We start from the raw sequence: 15860 nt of genomic DNA, 5'->3' as shown, positions 1-15860 counted from the left end.
GGCACTAATATAAAGTCCGAACGGGACAACTCTAAATTGGTAACTTCTCCCAGCATAGATAAATGCGGTATATTTCCTAGACTCTTCATCCATTTGGACCTGCCAGTACGAACTTCTCAAATCAACACTAGTTAAGAACGAAACATCCTGTAAATTTTGAATTAATTCATCTATATTTTCCGGATGAGTTCTTACAGGTACTATTATTTTATTAATCTGTCTCGCATCCAAAACTAATCTTACATTGTCTCCAGGTTTTGGAACGACTGAGAGCGGAGAACAATATGGACTAGTTGATTATTAAATCAAGTTCCATTCTAACATTATATTTATCTCCCTTTGAACAGATTGTTTTAAACGCCAGGGGATCGGATAGTGCGTGTAACAGTAAGTATGATGTGGCTTCACTTGTAGGTAACAAATATACCCTTTAATAATTCCTGGTTTCTCATCAAAAATCTCTTCACATGCCTCTAACAAATAATGAAGCTGCTGCCTTTGTTCTCCGGTAAGCTGATTTGATTCACTAGCTTTTATCATTGTTGTTTGGTTTAAGTCCTCCTGTAGTATCAAATCCTCTGAAAGCTCCTTCCAACGACCGTTTGTAGTGTCAATTAATTGAATTATGGCACCGCGCAAAGATTTCTCATGCACCATTTCCTTTCTATTTAAATCCAGTGCTATCTCTTCTCCATTTAATCTAAATTTAACTATTCCTTCCAAAAAATCAATCTGACAATCGTACTCCTGCATACTCCCAATACCAAGAATACAGTCCACTAATAACGTCTCCACTACAAGGAACGTGCATTTTATTGCTACATTTCCCATTTTCATCTCTAATTGTGATTGTATTTTGACATTGGGAGAGCGTGCTCCAACAGCTCCGATGATTTTGCAGTTCTGTACCGGCCAAATTCGTACCTTCTTCTTCCTAATAATTCTCCGAAAAAGAGCGCCTGAGATGACATTGGCGGAAGCGGCGGTGTGTAATATCACATTCGTTGGAACTTCCTCCATTTCAACAAATACTTCCGATACCGGAACACTCGATCTGTCATTATGACACGTTATTAAATACTTTGTTAACTCTTCAATCAACAGCTCACCATCATTACATCTTAACAATTGTAATTTTACTGTTTCGCCCCTAACAGATCCCCTGACCGCTACTCCGGGGCACGATGCGTTCATGTTTAGTTTGACTGATTGTTGGTACGATTGGTATTTGTCTCTTCAGCTACTTCAGTGATTATCGGTTGTTGTGGTGAATTTTGTCTATGTTGTTTTGGTTGATTCGTGTAATTATTGTTGTTGTTCTGCTGGTGTTGGTAGAACTGTCCTGTGTTGCCATACATTGGATTATATCGATTAAAAATCCTACTGTTCCTAAAATAGCCGCTCGCTGCACCATTACTAAAGTTTCCATTATGGTAATAATTATTGTTAGCATTTTGTCCATTGCTTAGTCTCCTCGGAGAGTGTAGTTGGTTATGATTATTGTTGCTGCTACCATTACTGCCATTCCCACTCGAGTTGCAGCTCGGATTCGCTTCTATTGATCTTCTTTGATATGACATTTCTCTTACACGATGCGTTTGAAAAGTTTCTCTAGGTATTCAGTAACACTTTAGGTTTCGGAACGATGGTACAGTGCAACACATTGGAATACAAGAATCTCCAAGGAAATGGATCAATCATGGATTTTCGATGTTCTCGACTCTACAATCTCCCGACATTAATCCACTGGAGCCTAATTTGGTGTGTGAGTGGAGGAGGGAGGGAAAGTGGACAAAAGTTGAAGCAGACGTGTTGTGTAAGTTCCAGCAACGTATGATGCAGTTAGTTGCGAAATTTGCAAAAGCAAGGTAGTTGAACCCCTTTCCGAAAGTGAAATTTGTTCGTGTGTCTACGTACCAGAACTGTGAAGATAAGCTTGCACGATGGATGTCTAGAATGGAGTTATAATGTGTAACGTAATGTGCAATTTATTGTCCCCTACGTATTGCATCTTTTGTACCTCATTGGATAGGACGATGTTATTGTGTGCACTATTATTTTTACCTGTTTTTAATTAACTCATGGACAGAGTAAAACAGACGTTTTATATGTAAGAAGATTATGTTATGTCTTAATGTTAAAATAAAGACAAATAGAAAGAGATAACGTACCACAATTGGAGGTTTCAACTGGATACTGTTTGATGCTTTAACTGAAAAAGAATGTTTGGAGCAAACTAAACTTGAACATCTGAGTCTCCGATTCCCGTGGCATTTTCTCGTCTCACCGAGCTAATGGGAGAGCTCCACCTCAGCCCAGAATTAGTGCTACTTGTTCTTAGCTCCGCTGCATGCAGTAACAGCATTACCAGAGCCTCATTTTCTGAAAAGCATTTCTGTTAACCAGCGAGTCGGACTAAGGTTAGGTAGATACACTTTTGTCTAGCACTGGGATGAGAAATCAAATGTCTACCGTGACGTGCTGCATTTTTTCTTAATCGTGTGTTTTGTGGCCACTTGGAATTTACATATAATTTTAGTACTGAGCAGAATAAATTTATGATTAATGTATGGTTTCCTTAATCTAACTGATAACGATTTTCTTACCTGTCTCGATTTATCTTTCTGTTTATTGGTGTAACACAATTTAGTAGCATTCGTTTTGCATCATACTTTTTTTTGGATATCTGATGTTACCCAAGAAAAAATGAAAGAAAGTATTGATAAGACGGGATGTATGCCTCCGAGTTTTTCATTGTGTTTACAATGCAGGTTACCCTAATACGCGTCGTGCATATTACTCGGTAGACCTTCACGATTCCATAACGCAATTACTACCCCCTGCCGATCGAGGGCTACGTACTTTAGCGTGTGACATGGCCGTGTGTTACGTAACTGTAACAGAGCTCGTGATACTGCCTGTTGTATTCCTTCAAGAAACTGAAAAGACGAATCGAAGAGTTCTTGCACAGATGGAGCTAACTTTCCTTGATCATGACAACGACACAGCATGTACATGCGACATGTGTAGCAACCCGACACCTTGTATATGAGGTAAGAGATCATCTTCCATACACCCCGACTATGCCCCATGCGCCCGTCATCTTTTTCCAAAACTCGATGAAAACTTTTTAGAGGGTTTCACTTTGATAGTGATGAAGCGGAGCAAGTAGAAATAATGTTATGGCCCCTTCAACAAAGTCAAACATTCTACAGTGAGGGTATCAAGAAACTGTTCTCTCGTTTGGATAAACATAGTGACAGGAAGAATGAGGATGTAGAGTGTTAATAAAGTTTATTTTATTTAAAAAGCTTTATAAGTTTTCCCATATAAAGATTCAGAGCCATTACTTTTCGGCACGCACCTTTACTTACGCTTCAATCGACAAGATCTAGTAACTGAGACGGTACACGGTCACTTTTACTACTTCGATAATGCGAACACGCATCTTGGCGCACTATTTCAAATAGCTTGCAAGAAATTTATATAGAACCGTGAGATATGACACTATTTCTTCTGGATTACAAACTTTTCACTTATTTCCCAGGCCAGGTAAGGCCCAGCCGTGGCGTCAGTCGTGAGTCTTTGCTGTGGCCGCCGGTGTCCTCGTGGCAGGCAGTGTGTTAGGGTTGGAAGTAAACATTTGGAATATAGGAGGTCAGCGTAGATAACGGATGAAATGCATTTGTTGTTATTAATAAGAAGCCGTAGTTTGTCAGTATTTACGTGAACCTGTAGGTAGAGAAATATCTTCTACCGTTTAATATAACAGTTGACGTCATGAAACTACACTCGTATTGCGGCGGCATACAACTGTTATAGAAACAACAGAAACATAAAAAGAATACAAATGCAAAGTTTTTAGTACTAATCTTTACAGTAATGATATTTACTGCATGTCGTGAGCTAATCAGAAACTGACACAGAATAGGATGTTTAGATTCGACCGGTTATTTTTAAGTATAAGAGTCAAGTTCTGACACTCTTCCAGTTTCTTGGCTCCTCTGGAAACAGCAGATGTCTTCAGTCAGCAGTCCAGCTATTTATTCTTCACTCCCTCGCAGACGATTCAATCTGAGCCAACTGATTTGCAATACTCCTAGTTCCTGGGACAATCTGACAGGTATGGTTTGCATTGACTCTTTGGTTTCACCACGTAAACTGCAATGAAGAAGAATGTGCTTTAGTTAAGATAGGAAGTACAAAAATAACATAGCAGATTAATTTTACTAGTGATAAGACAACAGTAAGTCTTAACCTTTTTTACATAGCACGAATTTCACTGTCAGCATTGTGACAAGATCTTGTTACGGTCGTGTATCAGAGATCATGTGGGGTCACACAGTGTGCTATGTTACAGGGTTCCTATTCTTACAGGTACTATAGCAGACCGTTGGAAGATTGGCGACGCGAATAAACCTGACTTATAGCTTATTTAGAAAGTTTAAGGATGTCACTAGAACCACGTTCCTCTAGGAGGGTAATGCTCCTGGCGTGCGAAGCATTCAGTGAGCAACACATGTCCACAGTAACCGTAAAACTTTTTTCGTACGTGAGACCATCTTAACAGTAGAACGATCCAACGTGACGGGATGAAATGCGTTTACTTTGTCCTTCGTGTACAGGTCAGGAACGGTATTACGCCGTCCAAACGTTCGCCCAACCCATAACGAACACCCTTTTGTTGCAAAAAGAAGTACAAAAATCAGTCATTTTGACAGTGATGACAGCTACTGACAATAAAATTTACACTATTGACAGTTTAATTAACAACAGTGTTATGTAAATACTAATGCTTATCATAAAGAAAGGACTGAATGAAAGAATACCATATGATACGAAACAGAAAGAATTCTTACTTACTAAGGTTAAACACCAGACCATAAATTGACCAAAGATAACATTTTTCCTAGAAGAGGGTTGTAGCCCCATCGAGCTGTAAGATTGCGGTGACTACAATGTAACTCGGCAATGGAGATGTTAACTTCATTTCTCTCTTGTACTCTTGCAATAGTAGTATGCATGTTAAGCGCTGCTAGGTTATCTTAAAGACGATATGAAGTTTAAAAGTTTTACGGTTGGAATTACTAGTCAGGAGTGGGACTGAAGTAAAATCATCTTTACCATTTCGACAGATAACGGAATAGTTGATTGCTGATTTGTGATGGGACTTAGCCTTCGTGATACTTAATAGTCACCAACATCAAAGGACACAGATAGAGACTCATCGCTGACATAAATTCAATTATTAGACTTGAATAGACAACAGATAAACGCAATCACAAAGAATTTACAATTTCGCCGTACTGTCAGAAGCTATCTTCAAAGTCAGAACAGCGGATGCTAAACGACGCAATCACCCTGTAGAAACACTGAATGAATTAGGTACCTTTCTCCATCACTCAGAATGCCAAGTTTGGAGAGCGCAAGATCACCAAAATGTTATTTGTTTTGAGAGACACCAAACGTTTCTAGTGGTGAGACCTTCAGTTTTCCCCAACTCTAGAGGATACACATTTTGTTACAGTTCGAAAAACTATTCTCTTGAATCTGTGCCAGTGTTACTTCGCACGATCCCTGTGAAGATATGGCCCTCAGCTATGTGCGAGATGCGAGGCCACCTTCTGTTTACTAATCGCCCGCAATATTATTGCACGTGGGACTGGGGCATTTCGGTCGGCTCATCATGAGTTTAAATCGTGATATTTTGCAAGGACACGATGAGCAATTTCACACTATAAGCACAGCTCTTCTGAAAGCTTCGATAGATGGTGCGTTTTCCTTAACCACTGTTCTTGATGCCTGCAATGTATCAGCCTCCTTACAGCAGTGGCCACGAAAAGCCAAACTAAATAATGTCGTGGTTATATAGTAACAAACTTACTATACATGTTCTCTTGTACTAACCAACACGCGTGCAGGCACAACTTCTAACGCAGTGGAAATCTTAACCAGTAATACGACAACCCCACATCTTCCTGTTTCGCGATATTTTGGTCTGGCCTAAGTAACGTGCTTTTATCAGGTTCTTTTTTCAACCTTCACTGACTACTAATTAAAATGTGTGGCATGCTGCTATTTACCATATAAATGCCCGATATTTGGGAAATTTTTTGCAATGGTTATACGGTTGATTGCTAGTACAGTGTGTCATCGCCTATAAGTAGCATATGTTTCGGTCCGATATTACATAGTAGATCTCTCACTAAGACAATGAATGAGTCTGTGCCCTAATTTAATGCCAACCTGATGTTTCCGATAAGATGTTGTCCAGTACGTTCACTTATCATTGCCCAGTTCACTTAATTCTTCGTCTCTATGTCAACGCGTCGTTAAATTTTTAACTTCTTTAAACTTGCAAGACTATTTCTACTTGTTCCTAAGCGTATGACGGGTGTTGTTTATACACACTAATCCAGCTGTCGGCATTCTACAGGGTATGAAGAAAAGTGTACGTTGCCTATCGGTTTATAGTGTTAAGCTTAGTATACGTGTGTGTACTTCACTGCCAACTCATTCACTGTGAAAATTAACCACACGCTACAGACCGCGGCACTTGTGGCAACTTCCGTCGCCTGTTAAAATATCTTTTCGTAAAATGTTGAAACTATGGCCCACTGCGTACTTCATGTAGTGTTACACGACATAATCCTCCTAAAAGAATTCAAGGGTGTGTAGTGAAAAACATGCAGCAGTTTTAAGGGGCAAGAAAATGACTATAAAAGGTGGACTCAATATGCGCAGCAAATTGTTCTGAATGGTTTTGGTGGAGAATCATGAAGACTTGCAATTTCGTAATTTCGGTGAGGCAAGGGTAGCAACTGTTCCATGATGATTTGATTTCACTCATATTTTCACTTACGCTGTGGGACCATTCGCGAATTTTTATGCTGAACAAACTGGTTTCATCTTGTCAATTTTGAACAGAAAACAGTTCTGTTTGAAGTAACTTACCTTTCGGTAGTTGCTTGTAGCAAGAATACAGCTTCAACGAATTAGCATACAAGTAGAACTTGTTGTCTGCTGCGACACAAATGGTATCATCGTCATCTTCCGTGTAGGACGACCTCCCCAGAAAACTACTCTCAGCAGTGATATTGCCGGTGCTTAGAGTCTCATTCCCGATGTTGGCGGTGGTCGACTCTTCTGGTTGTCCGTGGACCTCCGCCACTGCTACCAGTGCTGTAAAAGTCAGTGAACGTAGTTACAGATGGCTATTTCGTCTAATGGATGTTAATGAAACTCTCCCACTTAGCACTGCAACACTACTGTCTGCTATATATGTGTTACTTCAACTGTCCACTCGTCCCACAAAATAAAAAAGAACGAATCAACAGTGACATGCACGCTATGCTCATGTCGGACAAGTTCTCGTAATTAATTTCGTGTTCGAATATACAATTATAGTGGTCTTTCAAGTTCTTGTTGGATTGTTATTATCTCATAATTAAATTGACAATATTAGTTCTTTCCTCACTTATATTTGGGAAGGTTTGCCTTTTTAGTAAGGCTCTGCCACACTGAAGGCTAGCCAGATATTTGGCTGATAAAGTTAGGTTCTTCATTGGTTTTGACATCAGACAGCCCGCTCTACCATTAGTAGTAAAGAATGAAAAGGTATTGCAGAAGCTGGAAGCCTTCCTCGTTACGATCATGTAGCTGGGGTTTCACTGGAAAGCACACATATCTCCAAGTGGACGGGTCTGTAAAGTCTTTTGCTCCTCATCAAGATAATGAACGTAACCTATTAAAATATTGTCCCTGTTCCGTCCTCTGAAACTCACGTGATAGAGAAGATTAATAGGTGCCATTAGTTTTTGTTTGTTTTTCTGTTACATTCAAACTAAACTGAGAGGCAAAGAAGTGACAGCCTTGCATGGAGCGTCTCACATAACTTCTTGTGATGTTCCGGATATTGTACGATGGGCGACATCAGAGTCATTTCACTATCTACGTTAAGTCCAAGACACTAGTACATACACGGTTCCGTCACAGGAATGTGACCACCGCCTTTGTTCGACTTCAACGCGGGATAACCACTCAATGACGGTAGGGCTCAGTATTAACGCTTGAGGCTATGTAAAGATCATCAGGGAGCCGCGGGGGACAGTGTAATCGTTGTCATAATGTAGAAACGAAGCTATTTATCAGACGTCCAAAGGGGTATGATTATTGCCTTTCAGGCAGAGAGTGGATGCACGCCTCAGTTTGTAAACTGTTCAAGTGTCACCCTGCTTAAAGTGAAGTGTGCATGGTAAAACTGCACTATCGAAAACTGACAGCATGACCAGTGGGGCAACATTGACCATAGATGACAGAAGTGAGAGCCAGCTGCGGAGATGTGTACGGATGAACAAGCATGGTACAGTTGAGGGAAAGACGCCCCAGATGAACCACGGGGCTACCAGCAGTGTCTGCTCAACGATTATCGCGCGAAAGTCGTTGTTTCCCGCTGTCCACAGTAGGTTCCCGATTCGTACGCTCACGTCGACTGCTGTTCACCAGCGACGAAGGCTTCAATTTTCACTCCAATACCTGAACCGGACCTGCTTTGAGCGGCCGTTTGAAGCGAAAGACGTTTTATGCTCGATCGGGTATAAGGCGGGTGGCGTGTAGGGCGTGAAACGTCTCAAGGCAAACAACCTGCAATGAGTGAGGGAGCGTTATGGTCTGAGGAATGTATTCGTGTCGGCGATTCTTCATAAAGGAAGCCATAATCGATCTAAACTACTATGCGTTTGTGCTTGAGGACCGTGTCCACCCCTCCATGCAGTTAAATGTTCTTCGGTACGATGGCATCTGCCAAGAACACAATACATCCTCTCACTGTTGGATCTGTAGTTTGCTCTTAATATGAGTGGACATGTTTCCTTCTGTTCTTTGGAATGAGATCTCAATATGGTAACTTTAGGGCTCTTGTACTTCTCTTTATACTCTGTGGTCAAGAAATGTGTTTTCAGTAATTGCAGTTTTATTTTATTATGCAACTGTTTTGTTGGATACTTGTTGTCAGTTTCACTACGTAGTTTTCTGTAAAGAATATAAGAGTTGTTTCACTGCACTCGCTTTCTTCAGTAGCGTCTATTATGTGGCCAGTATTTGGCTTTATAATTCTTATATGATTCTCCCCCAGTTTTTTTTTGTTTATGCTACTTATTGTTTAACATTGTAATTTATATGCTTGTTCGTACTTATCTTTACCTTTCTTTAATCCCTTTGTTAGTAGCTTGTTTAGTTAGTGACTTGTAGCGCATTTTTCGTTGCTGTTCATTATTGCAGTACATCTTAAGTTTGTAAGTCCCTGTTATAGTTTTTACAGAAACATTTGAAATGTAACGCATGAGAAAATTTTTCGGCCAGCACACCGAAACATGTCATAGAGGCACGTGACATCTTACGTTACAGTTCAATGTGCACAAGCAAACGTTGTGAATTGACTCAATCTCCGTATTTTGAAGGCGGTATGAAATGCGTAAGAAGATACTCCAAAAATATTATCCTTGAATAGCTGAAATTATATTGTATGATTTACATTTTCTGGTTTTTTAATTGCAGTGAGGACGAAACAGACGACCGCATGGGAAAAATCGTTGAATTACACACACGCAGAAAAATGATCGAAAACTCTTGTTGCTTCCAACAACACTAAGGTGAAATAAAATTGCGAAAAATATTGTCAGTAAAATGTAACTGGTGCAGTAATTTTTTTTTGTTGCATAACTAAACCTGGCGTCCTCTTTTCACCATTCCTACAAGAGGTGTTGCTTGTGCATTCCAGTATGTATCACAGCTTAGCGTCATGATTCTTTGCTTCTCAAGTGTAAAAGGATTGCAACATCAGTCACTAACTCTCAAAATACATATAGCTATTAAATAGTAGAGACATTTGATTAAACCTGGTGCCACAGGCATGATTTGTGTGAGACTGTTCTGGGCAATTTCTCTGACAAATGCCATACGCTCATTTCATTTCATATCTGACAAGCACCTCTGGCATTTTAGTTACAGATGCCACTCTCTTACAGCTAACAGACTCAGAGTTCGCGTATCAGTTGTTATGAAAGAGAAGCTCAGTGATCATAGGGCAGTTACAAATTCAATGTGTTTCAGTGTCAATAGAATGTTACTGGATACAGAGAAAGAATTCACCATCAGAAGAAATATCAGGAAATTAACTACAGTGTATTGCAGCTGTCAAGATCGAATATTCACATCCTTTTGTTACGAGGGTGTGAAACACAAAATGGTCAAATCTACGAGTATTTGCAAACTGCATTTTAGACCTGTATATGCCTTTAAGTTTTCAGTGAAATGCAAAGACCCGTCACAGTTCGAGTGATACGTTACTAAGTTTCTGTCAAAACATTAAGAGTTTCAATACACGTTTAAAGACTTCGGAGACTTGTTAAAAGCAAAACCCGAAGGCAGCTATGATATTTAAATTAATCACTCACTAGCCGATCTGACCAAAAACCTTAACATGTATGGGTACAATATACACATCTACTTCACTTATTAAGTCACTCTTTGACCGTACTGACACCCTCTCGAAAAATCTAGGAGAGACGGTCGAAGTACTGATTTCGCTTTTCCGAATCTGATTCACCACAGAATTAGGTTTCGTTGAATTGTGTCAAAAGCCCCAGCTAGTCGACATATACGTAACTGATCAAACAAGTAGAAACTAATACCGCTCAGTAATGGAAATGTATCTGGATCTAAGAAGATGTCTTTAATGTCCTATACACAACTTTCTCCCGTTCCAGCAGAAGAAAACCGTAGGTCGAAAGAGCGACAAAAATACCGGATATCGGACCTGATTTATGATTTTATTCGGTAACTCACTGCAGAAATAGTTCAACACAACACTCTTAATGGAACAAAAGTGATAGTCGGAAAGATATTTTCAAAGGTACGACAACGAGCTATGATATGGCTATAACTGTTCACACTTTACACAGTGTAAAAGAAGTATCCCATAGTTTGGTAGGTGGTAGTCTGGACAAAAACATAAGCAAAATGTCCCGAAGACATGAGCTCTAAGATACATACTTTTAGAGCTACGTGTAATTGGTGATACTGTAAACCGTCTTCACAGTTCATTTCAACTGCATCATATACGTTAATTCTAACAAAACAAGTATGTATTTTGAACAGCTTATGAAAAACATTTACGTTGTCGTTTTTTCTCTGAAATTGCCAGAACACTGATACCTGCAGTTTCACAAAGAAAATACCAAACTCCATTTTGATCACCTCCTTTACAGATGGCTCACAAATGTAGGTCTTAAGTAATAGCTTGTAAAACTACGACACCGTGCAGCACGTATTTTCCAGCTATTTGGTTTCATAAATTTAAAACCATTTTAGCAACTATATGTACTTATGAAATTAATCATAAATGATATTATATGAGACTGTAATATATGATGAAAGAATAAATAACAAATAATTATGTCAAGTCGTTGTAGTAAATAGTCTGGAAATGACAGGGATGTTATATTTGTATGACACGGGTCATACATTTCATGTAACAATAATGTCGTTGGGGTAACAACGCACGGATGATGAGTTGCGACCAATCTGCGTTTTGGTACAGACATGTTTCTTGGGGCAGAAATGACAAATTGTGCCGGAATTGGTGTTCTAATAAGGGGGAAGCTAAGATATAAGTGAGGGAGCACGTGTATGTGCGTAGTACATGACCGCTAGAAGGTTTTTAGAGTTAATGAAAAAAGCAGTGTTGTCCAAGTTTATTCAAGTTCATCGCTAATCAAAAGAGCCTATCGTCTATACTGAATTTCATAAATAGCATTACATCGTACTGCAAGCAACTCATCGCAAAGTAAGATACATCCAGTAGTTTTATAGTTGTGTTATACGCAAGCCAGTATAATAGTAGCTTTCTTGGTTCAAAAAATAGCTCTGAGCACTATGGGTCTCAACATCTGAGGTCATCAGTCCCCTAGAACTTAAAACTACTTAATCCTAACCAACTTAAGGTCATCACACACATTCATGCCCGAGGCAGGAGTCGAACCTGCGACCGTAGCGGTCGTGCGGTTCCAAACTGAAGTGACTAGAACCGCTCGACCAGCCCGTCCAGCAGCTTTCTTGGGACATTAGATTGGTCTAGTCAAACCACCAACGTAGTCCTGTCCTCTCATCATAACTTCCGTTAAATTGAGAACTAATTTTCAATCAAGTAGTCATTGTAATAGAAAGCTGTAGTAACTATGGTTCTTCATATGGTGCAGCACTGCTATGCTAACACAGACAATCAGTTAAAACGAAAAGTGATATAAGTACAATACATGTTTGAGTGACAAAACTATACTGGCTATCTTGAAGGCAAGGTAATTTTATGATTTTATGTTTTGTTCTGTAAATAACATATCTCTACATAACATTAGTACTGGCAGTAGGTTGTTGCCTTGAAGGAAGGTTTCTACGGCACTATTCGAATAGTGTCTGATAAGGATAAGGAATTAATTACTTCCGGTCACGACTAAAGATATTTTCAAAGACACAGCTTTACCATTATTTCCGTGACGCAATATAGTATTTACGAAGGTTGCTAGTCGCAATTAAAATTTTTATTAGAATTATTTCATCACATATTAACGTCTTTAGTGTTCATTTTACGCGTGTTTGTTACATCGAAGCTCGCGGAAACGCATTTCGTTATTTACCGCATTACCTTTGTTAAAGTATTTGCGTGAATTCAGTGTAATTAGCTATTTACCAAAGGCAGCTTTCAATCGTTTTGGAGATTGAAAACATTTTATTCTGATTTCTAAGTTCATTCATACAACTTTGTGATACCTAATCACGGTTTCCTACAGTAAGACTGCCACTCGTAGCCTTCTTTTTTTTTACATTTATAAAGTTTTGTACACAGCAAATACTCGTGCAATAACGAATGTGTTGGAACTGTCTAAATAGTATCGGTAAGAATCGATCTCCATATTAGATGCTTTGTTTACATTTATTGTGCAACAGTTTTATGCACAGGAGAGTATATGTGAGTAACACGTTACGATACGACAAGAATATAATGTGGTCCAAGTGGTTTAACAGTTGCTTACTGCACTCTGCTGATGATTCGATATAACAAACAGCTTACAGTGGACGAGATAAGCTTCACAATAGCTATGATTACCAAGTGCTCATTCGAAATAAGATATGCATTTTAAAGTCTTCTGGATTGTATTTCATTTTTTTTCAGCCAATCGACTAACTTTCTATACATGGAAATAGCTTTTCGCATTGATTAATACATGAGAAATTATGTAAATAGGGGTAAGAAGAAAATGTTTATCGTGAATGACAGATAATAAATTCTGCCAATACTTACCAGCAACAAGCAACAAAGAAGCCTTCATTGTACTCGACAAAATCTACTACTGCTCTCTGCGTTATATTTTCATTTATATACGTTTAAATACCCGATGGCATCATCGAATGTTATCGTTAAGTTTCCTCCTGATTTTCCGTTCCGTGAACTCTGGTTGCAGCAACTAGCAGCAGATTGACTTTCCTTGTGCTTGAAAAGATCTGTTATCGTTCGCTATGTCAAACGTATTATCAGCATTACAGCTAAAGCATTCAATAAACCTGGTTACCATACTTTAGGCACAGGTTGGAAAGGAATATTTTTTTCTCTCAATAAAGCCCATCTTTTAATGTCGTACGGCTCGAATGCTGATGAAAGGAGGTGAACAGATGTCAGTGACGTTTATATCATTCACCGTCCGGTATAAAGAGCTTTCCATTTTGAAGAGGTAACTCTTGTGCATAGAGGAACTTTAGTACCTAGTTACTACAGTCTAGTTACCAATCTTAGAATCATACGAGGGAGTGTTCTCTAGAGACTACGTAACCAGTTTCCACCATCTTCTAATTTTTTTTATTATTCTTAGACGTAATGTTGTGTTTTTCGCAGCATTTGTAATTTTTTCTAGATCTACACCTCTACGTCCAGTATAATACATTAAATCTATTTGAAATATGTGGTTAATTCTTTAGCTACAGACTGTTATACATCTAACTTCCAGTGGATTAAATCTGGGAGCGCCATATCGTATGGGCACGTAAAATTCCCCTCCTTAAAAAATCTTTTTGCGTGTAAAGAGCAACAAACGGAAATACCGTATATCTGTTATAACTCCAGAGAAAGGGCACTTAACGACTCTTAGGAAATACACCCTATATAAAGTACTGACGCTTTTGTGATACTGCGTTGGTCGTGCGCCATAGTAAGTAATAATTTAACACAAGACAAAGTTGTGACTTGGAAAATGGGAAAAAGCTTCAATTCAGCAGAGTAAACTTTGTAATGCAGAAAAAGACTGGAGCACATAAAAAGTGGATAAGAAATAAGGAAATATTTTAAAGATCAAATACCCATCTGGCTAAAAAGCGAAAATGTGTAAATTGTTTCGAATTCCAACCTTGTCCCCTACCGTTCTGTTAGAGAGAAAGTCGCGCAAGGAGCGACTTAGAGAGAAAGAGTCGAACCTTGACACGTCACTAACAGCTCCACACAAAGAACACATACGTACTTACCTTGATAAGTGTTTAATTGTTTTAGGTTTTAGTGTAAATGGGATATCAGTTATGTATGTAGTACATTCTGCCACGTGGAAGTTAATTATGTCACATTCTCCTTAGAAAAATGAAGTGAAATATTTTTCCTTTTGATGCCTTTAACCTCGCATTTTGCAAAAACAGACAAAATGTCTGGTGGGATACTGCAATCACTGGTTATACAATGTTACTTATAATCCGTCATGATTGCAAAAATGTGTTATTCACGTAGCTGGTTTCTGTCCGTCCAGAACCATCTTCAGATATGCAAATTTCAGTTACAGGAGTAACCCGTCCTCACACAGCAACATTCACATGCTGCGTCCAGCTGAAAATTCCGGTATGATTTCGAGGGCTCTGGACAGTCTGTCGCACCACACTGGCTCTTCTCTTCTGGAACTGCCTCGTACTCTGTGACAAATGAGTGGACAGATGTGTCAACAAAGACGAATTCTCTGAAAACTTCTGTAGAAGTCTTATTATTTACTGTTGGTACTGAAAATGAAAGACACTCCCTTTCCTACAGAGCACACGTACTTCTATTCCTGCAGCCCCTGCAGAAAATGAACAGGAAGTCACGAATGTAGACTTCCTTTGATTACATCCCTATTAACAGTATAGTATCAGTTTTGTTCGTGATCTTTTAACTACTTCATCTTCGCCTTGTTTACAAACAAAGTGACGGGCTACTTTTGTACTTTTTACAAACGAGGGACAGCTTTGACAACGAACTTTCGGAACCGCACGAAACCATGTATAAAGTAACACCCGATCATAGAAAAACCAGTGGTCTGTATAATTTTCATGCAAAAAGATGCATTCTACCATAAGCAGCATTTTAATAGAGAGAAATAAAGTAACAAGATGTAACTGAAAGGTAAATAGGGAACTTTAAGAATATTAACATGTAATTCAATGACGTCAGTGTAACATGCACTTTCAGTCAACAGTGCAAAAAAAACTCTGCCTAAAGTAATCTAATTGCTCAAAACACACATATCCTACACACCTGATAGTGCTTATACGAATTCTCATTCTGCAGATGCGGAAGTGGTTAAAACAATCCAGACGAGAACAAAGTCAACACCTCATTAGATCCACGTTTCTATATCCGCAATCACTTACATATTTTATCAGTCCAACAAACAACGGGACATTAATTACATTTTTAAATGATATTGTGAGTATGTCAGTGTCATTACAGGCCTTCCACCAAGTATAGTGCAAAATATGCATATACTCAGTTGCCAAAACTTGATTGTACATCACAG

General features: G+C 38.9%; 2 protein-coding genes across 6 annotated transcripts in view; one reads left to right on the top strand and one right to left on the bottom strand.

The window, feature by feature from the left end:
• LOC126236547 (uncharacterized) overlaps positions 1-15860 on the top strand; it is a 342194-nt gene that overhangs the window by 52632 nt on the left and 273702 nt on the right. The gene's annotated exons all lie outside the window — the stretch shown is intronic.
• The window catches only part of LOC126236536 (uncharacterized), a 302827-nt gene continuing 290678 nt past the window's right edge, over positions 3712-15860 (bottom strand). For 2 of the 3 annotated variants that reach the window (XM_049945908.1, XM_049945911.1), the window contains exon 3: positions 3712-4161. In XM_049945908.1, the coding sequence (XP_049801865.1) occupies positions 4100-4161 (62 nt within the window). In that variant the 3' untranslated portion in view covers positions 3712-4099. Of the gene's footprint in view, positions 4162-6954; positions 7068-15860 lie in introns of all 3 variants that reach the window. The other variant, XM_049945912.1, reaches the window with a different exon arrangement.

This window comes from Schistocerca nitens, chromosome 2 (assembly GCF_023898315.1).
Source record: "Schistocerca nitens isolate TAMUIC-IGC-003100 chromosome 2, iqSchNite1.1, whole genome shotgun sequence".
In the NCBI taxonomy this organism is placed as follows: domain Eukaryota; kingdom Metazoa; phylum Arthropoda; class Insecta; order Orthoptera; family Acrididae; genus Schistocerca; species Schistocerca nitens.
This window is presented reverse-complemented; position numbering and strand designations above follow the sequence as displayed.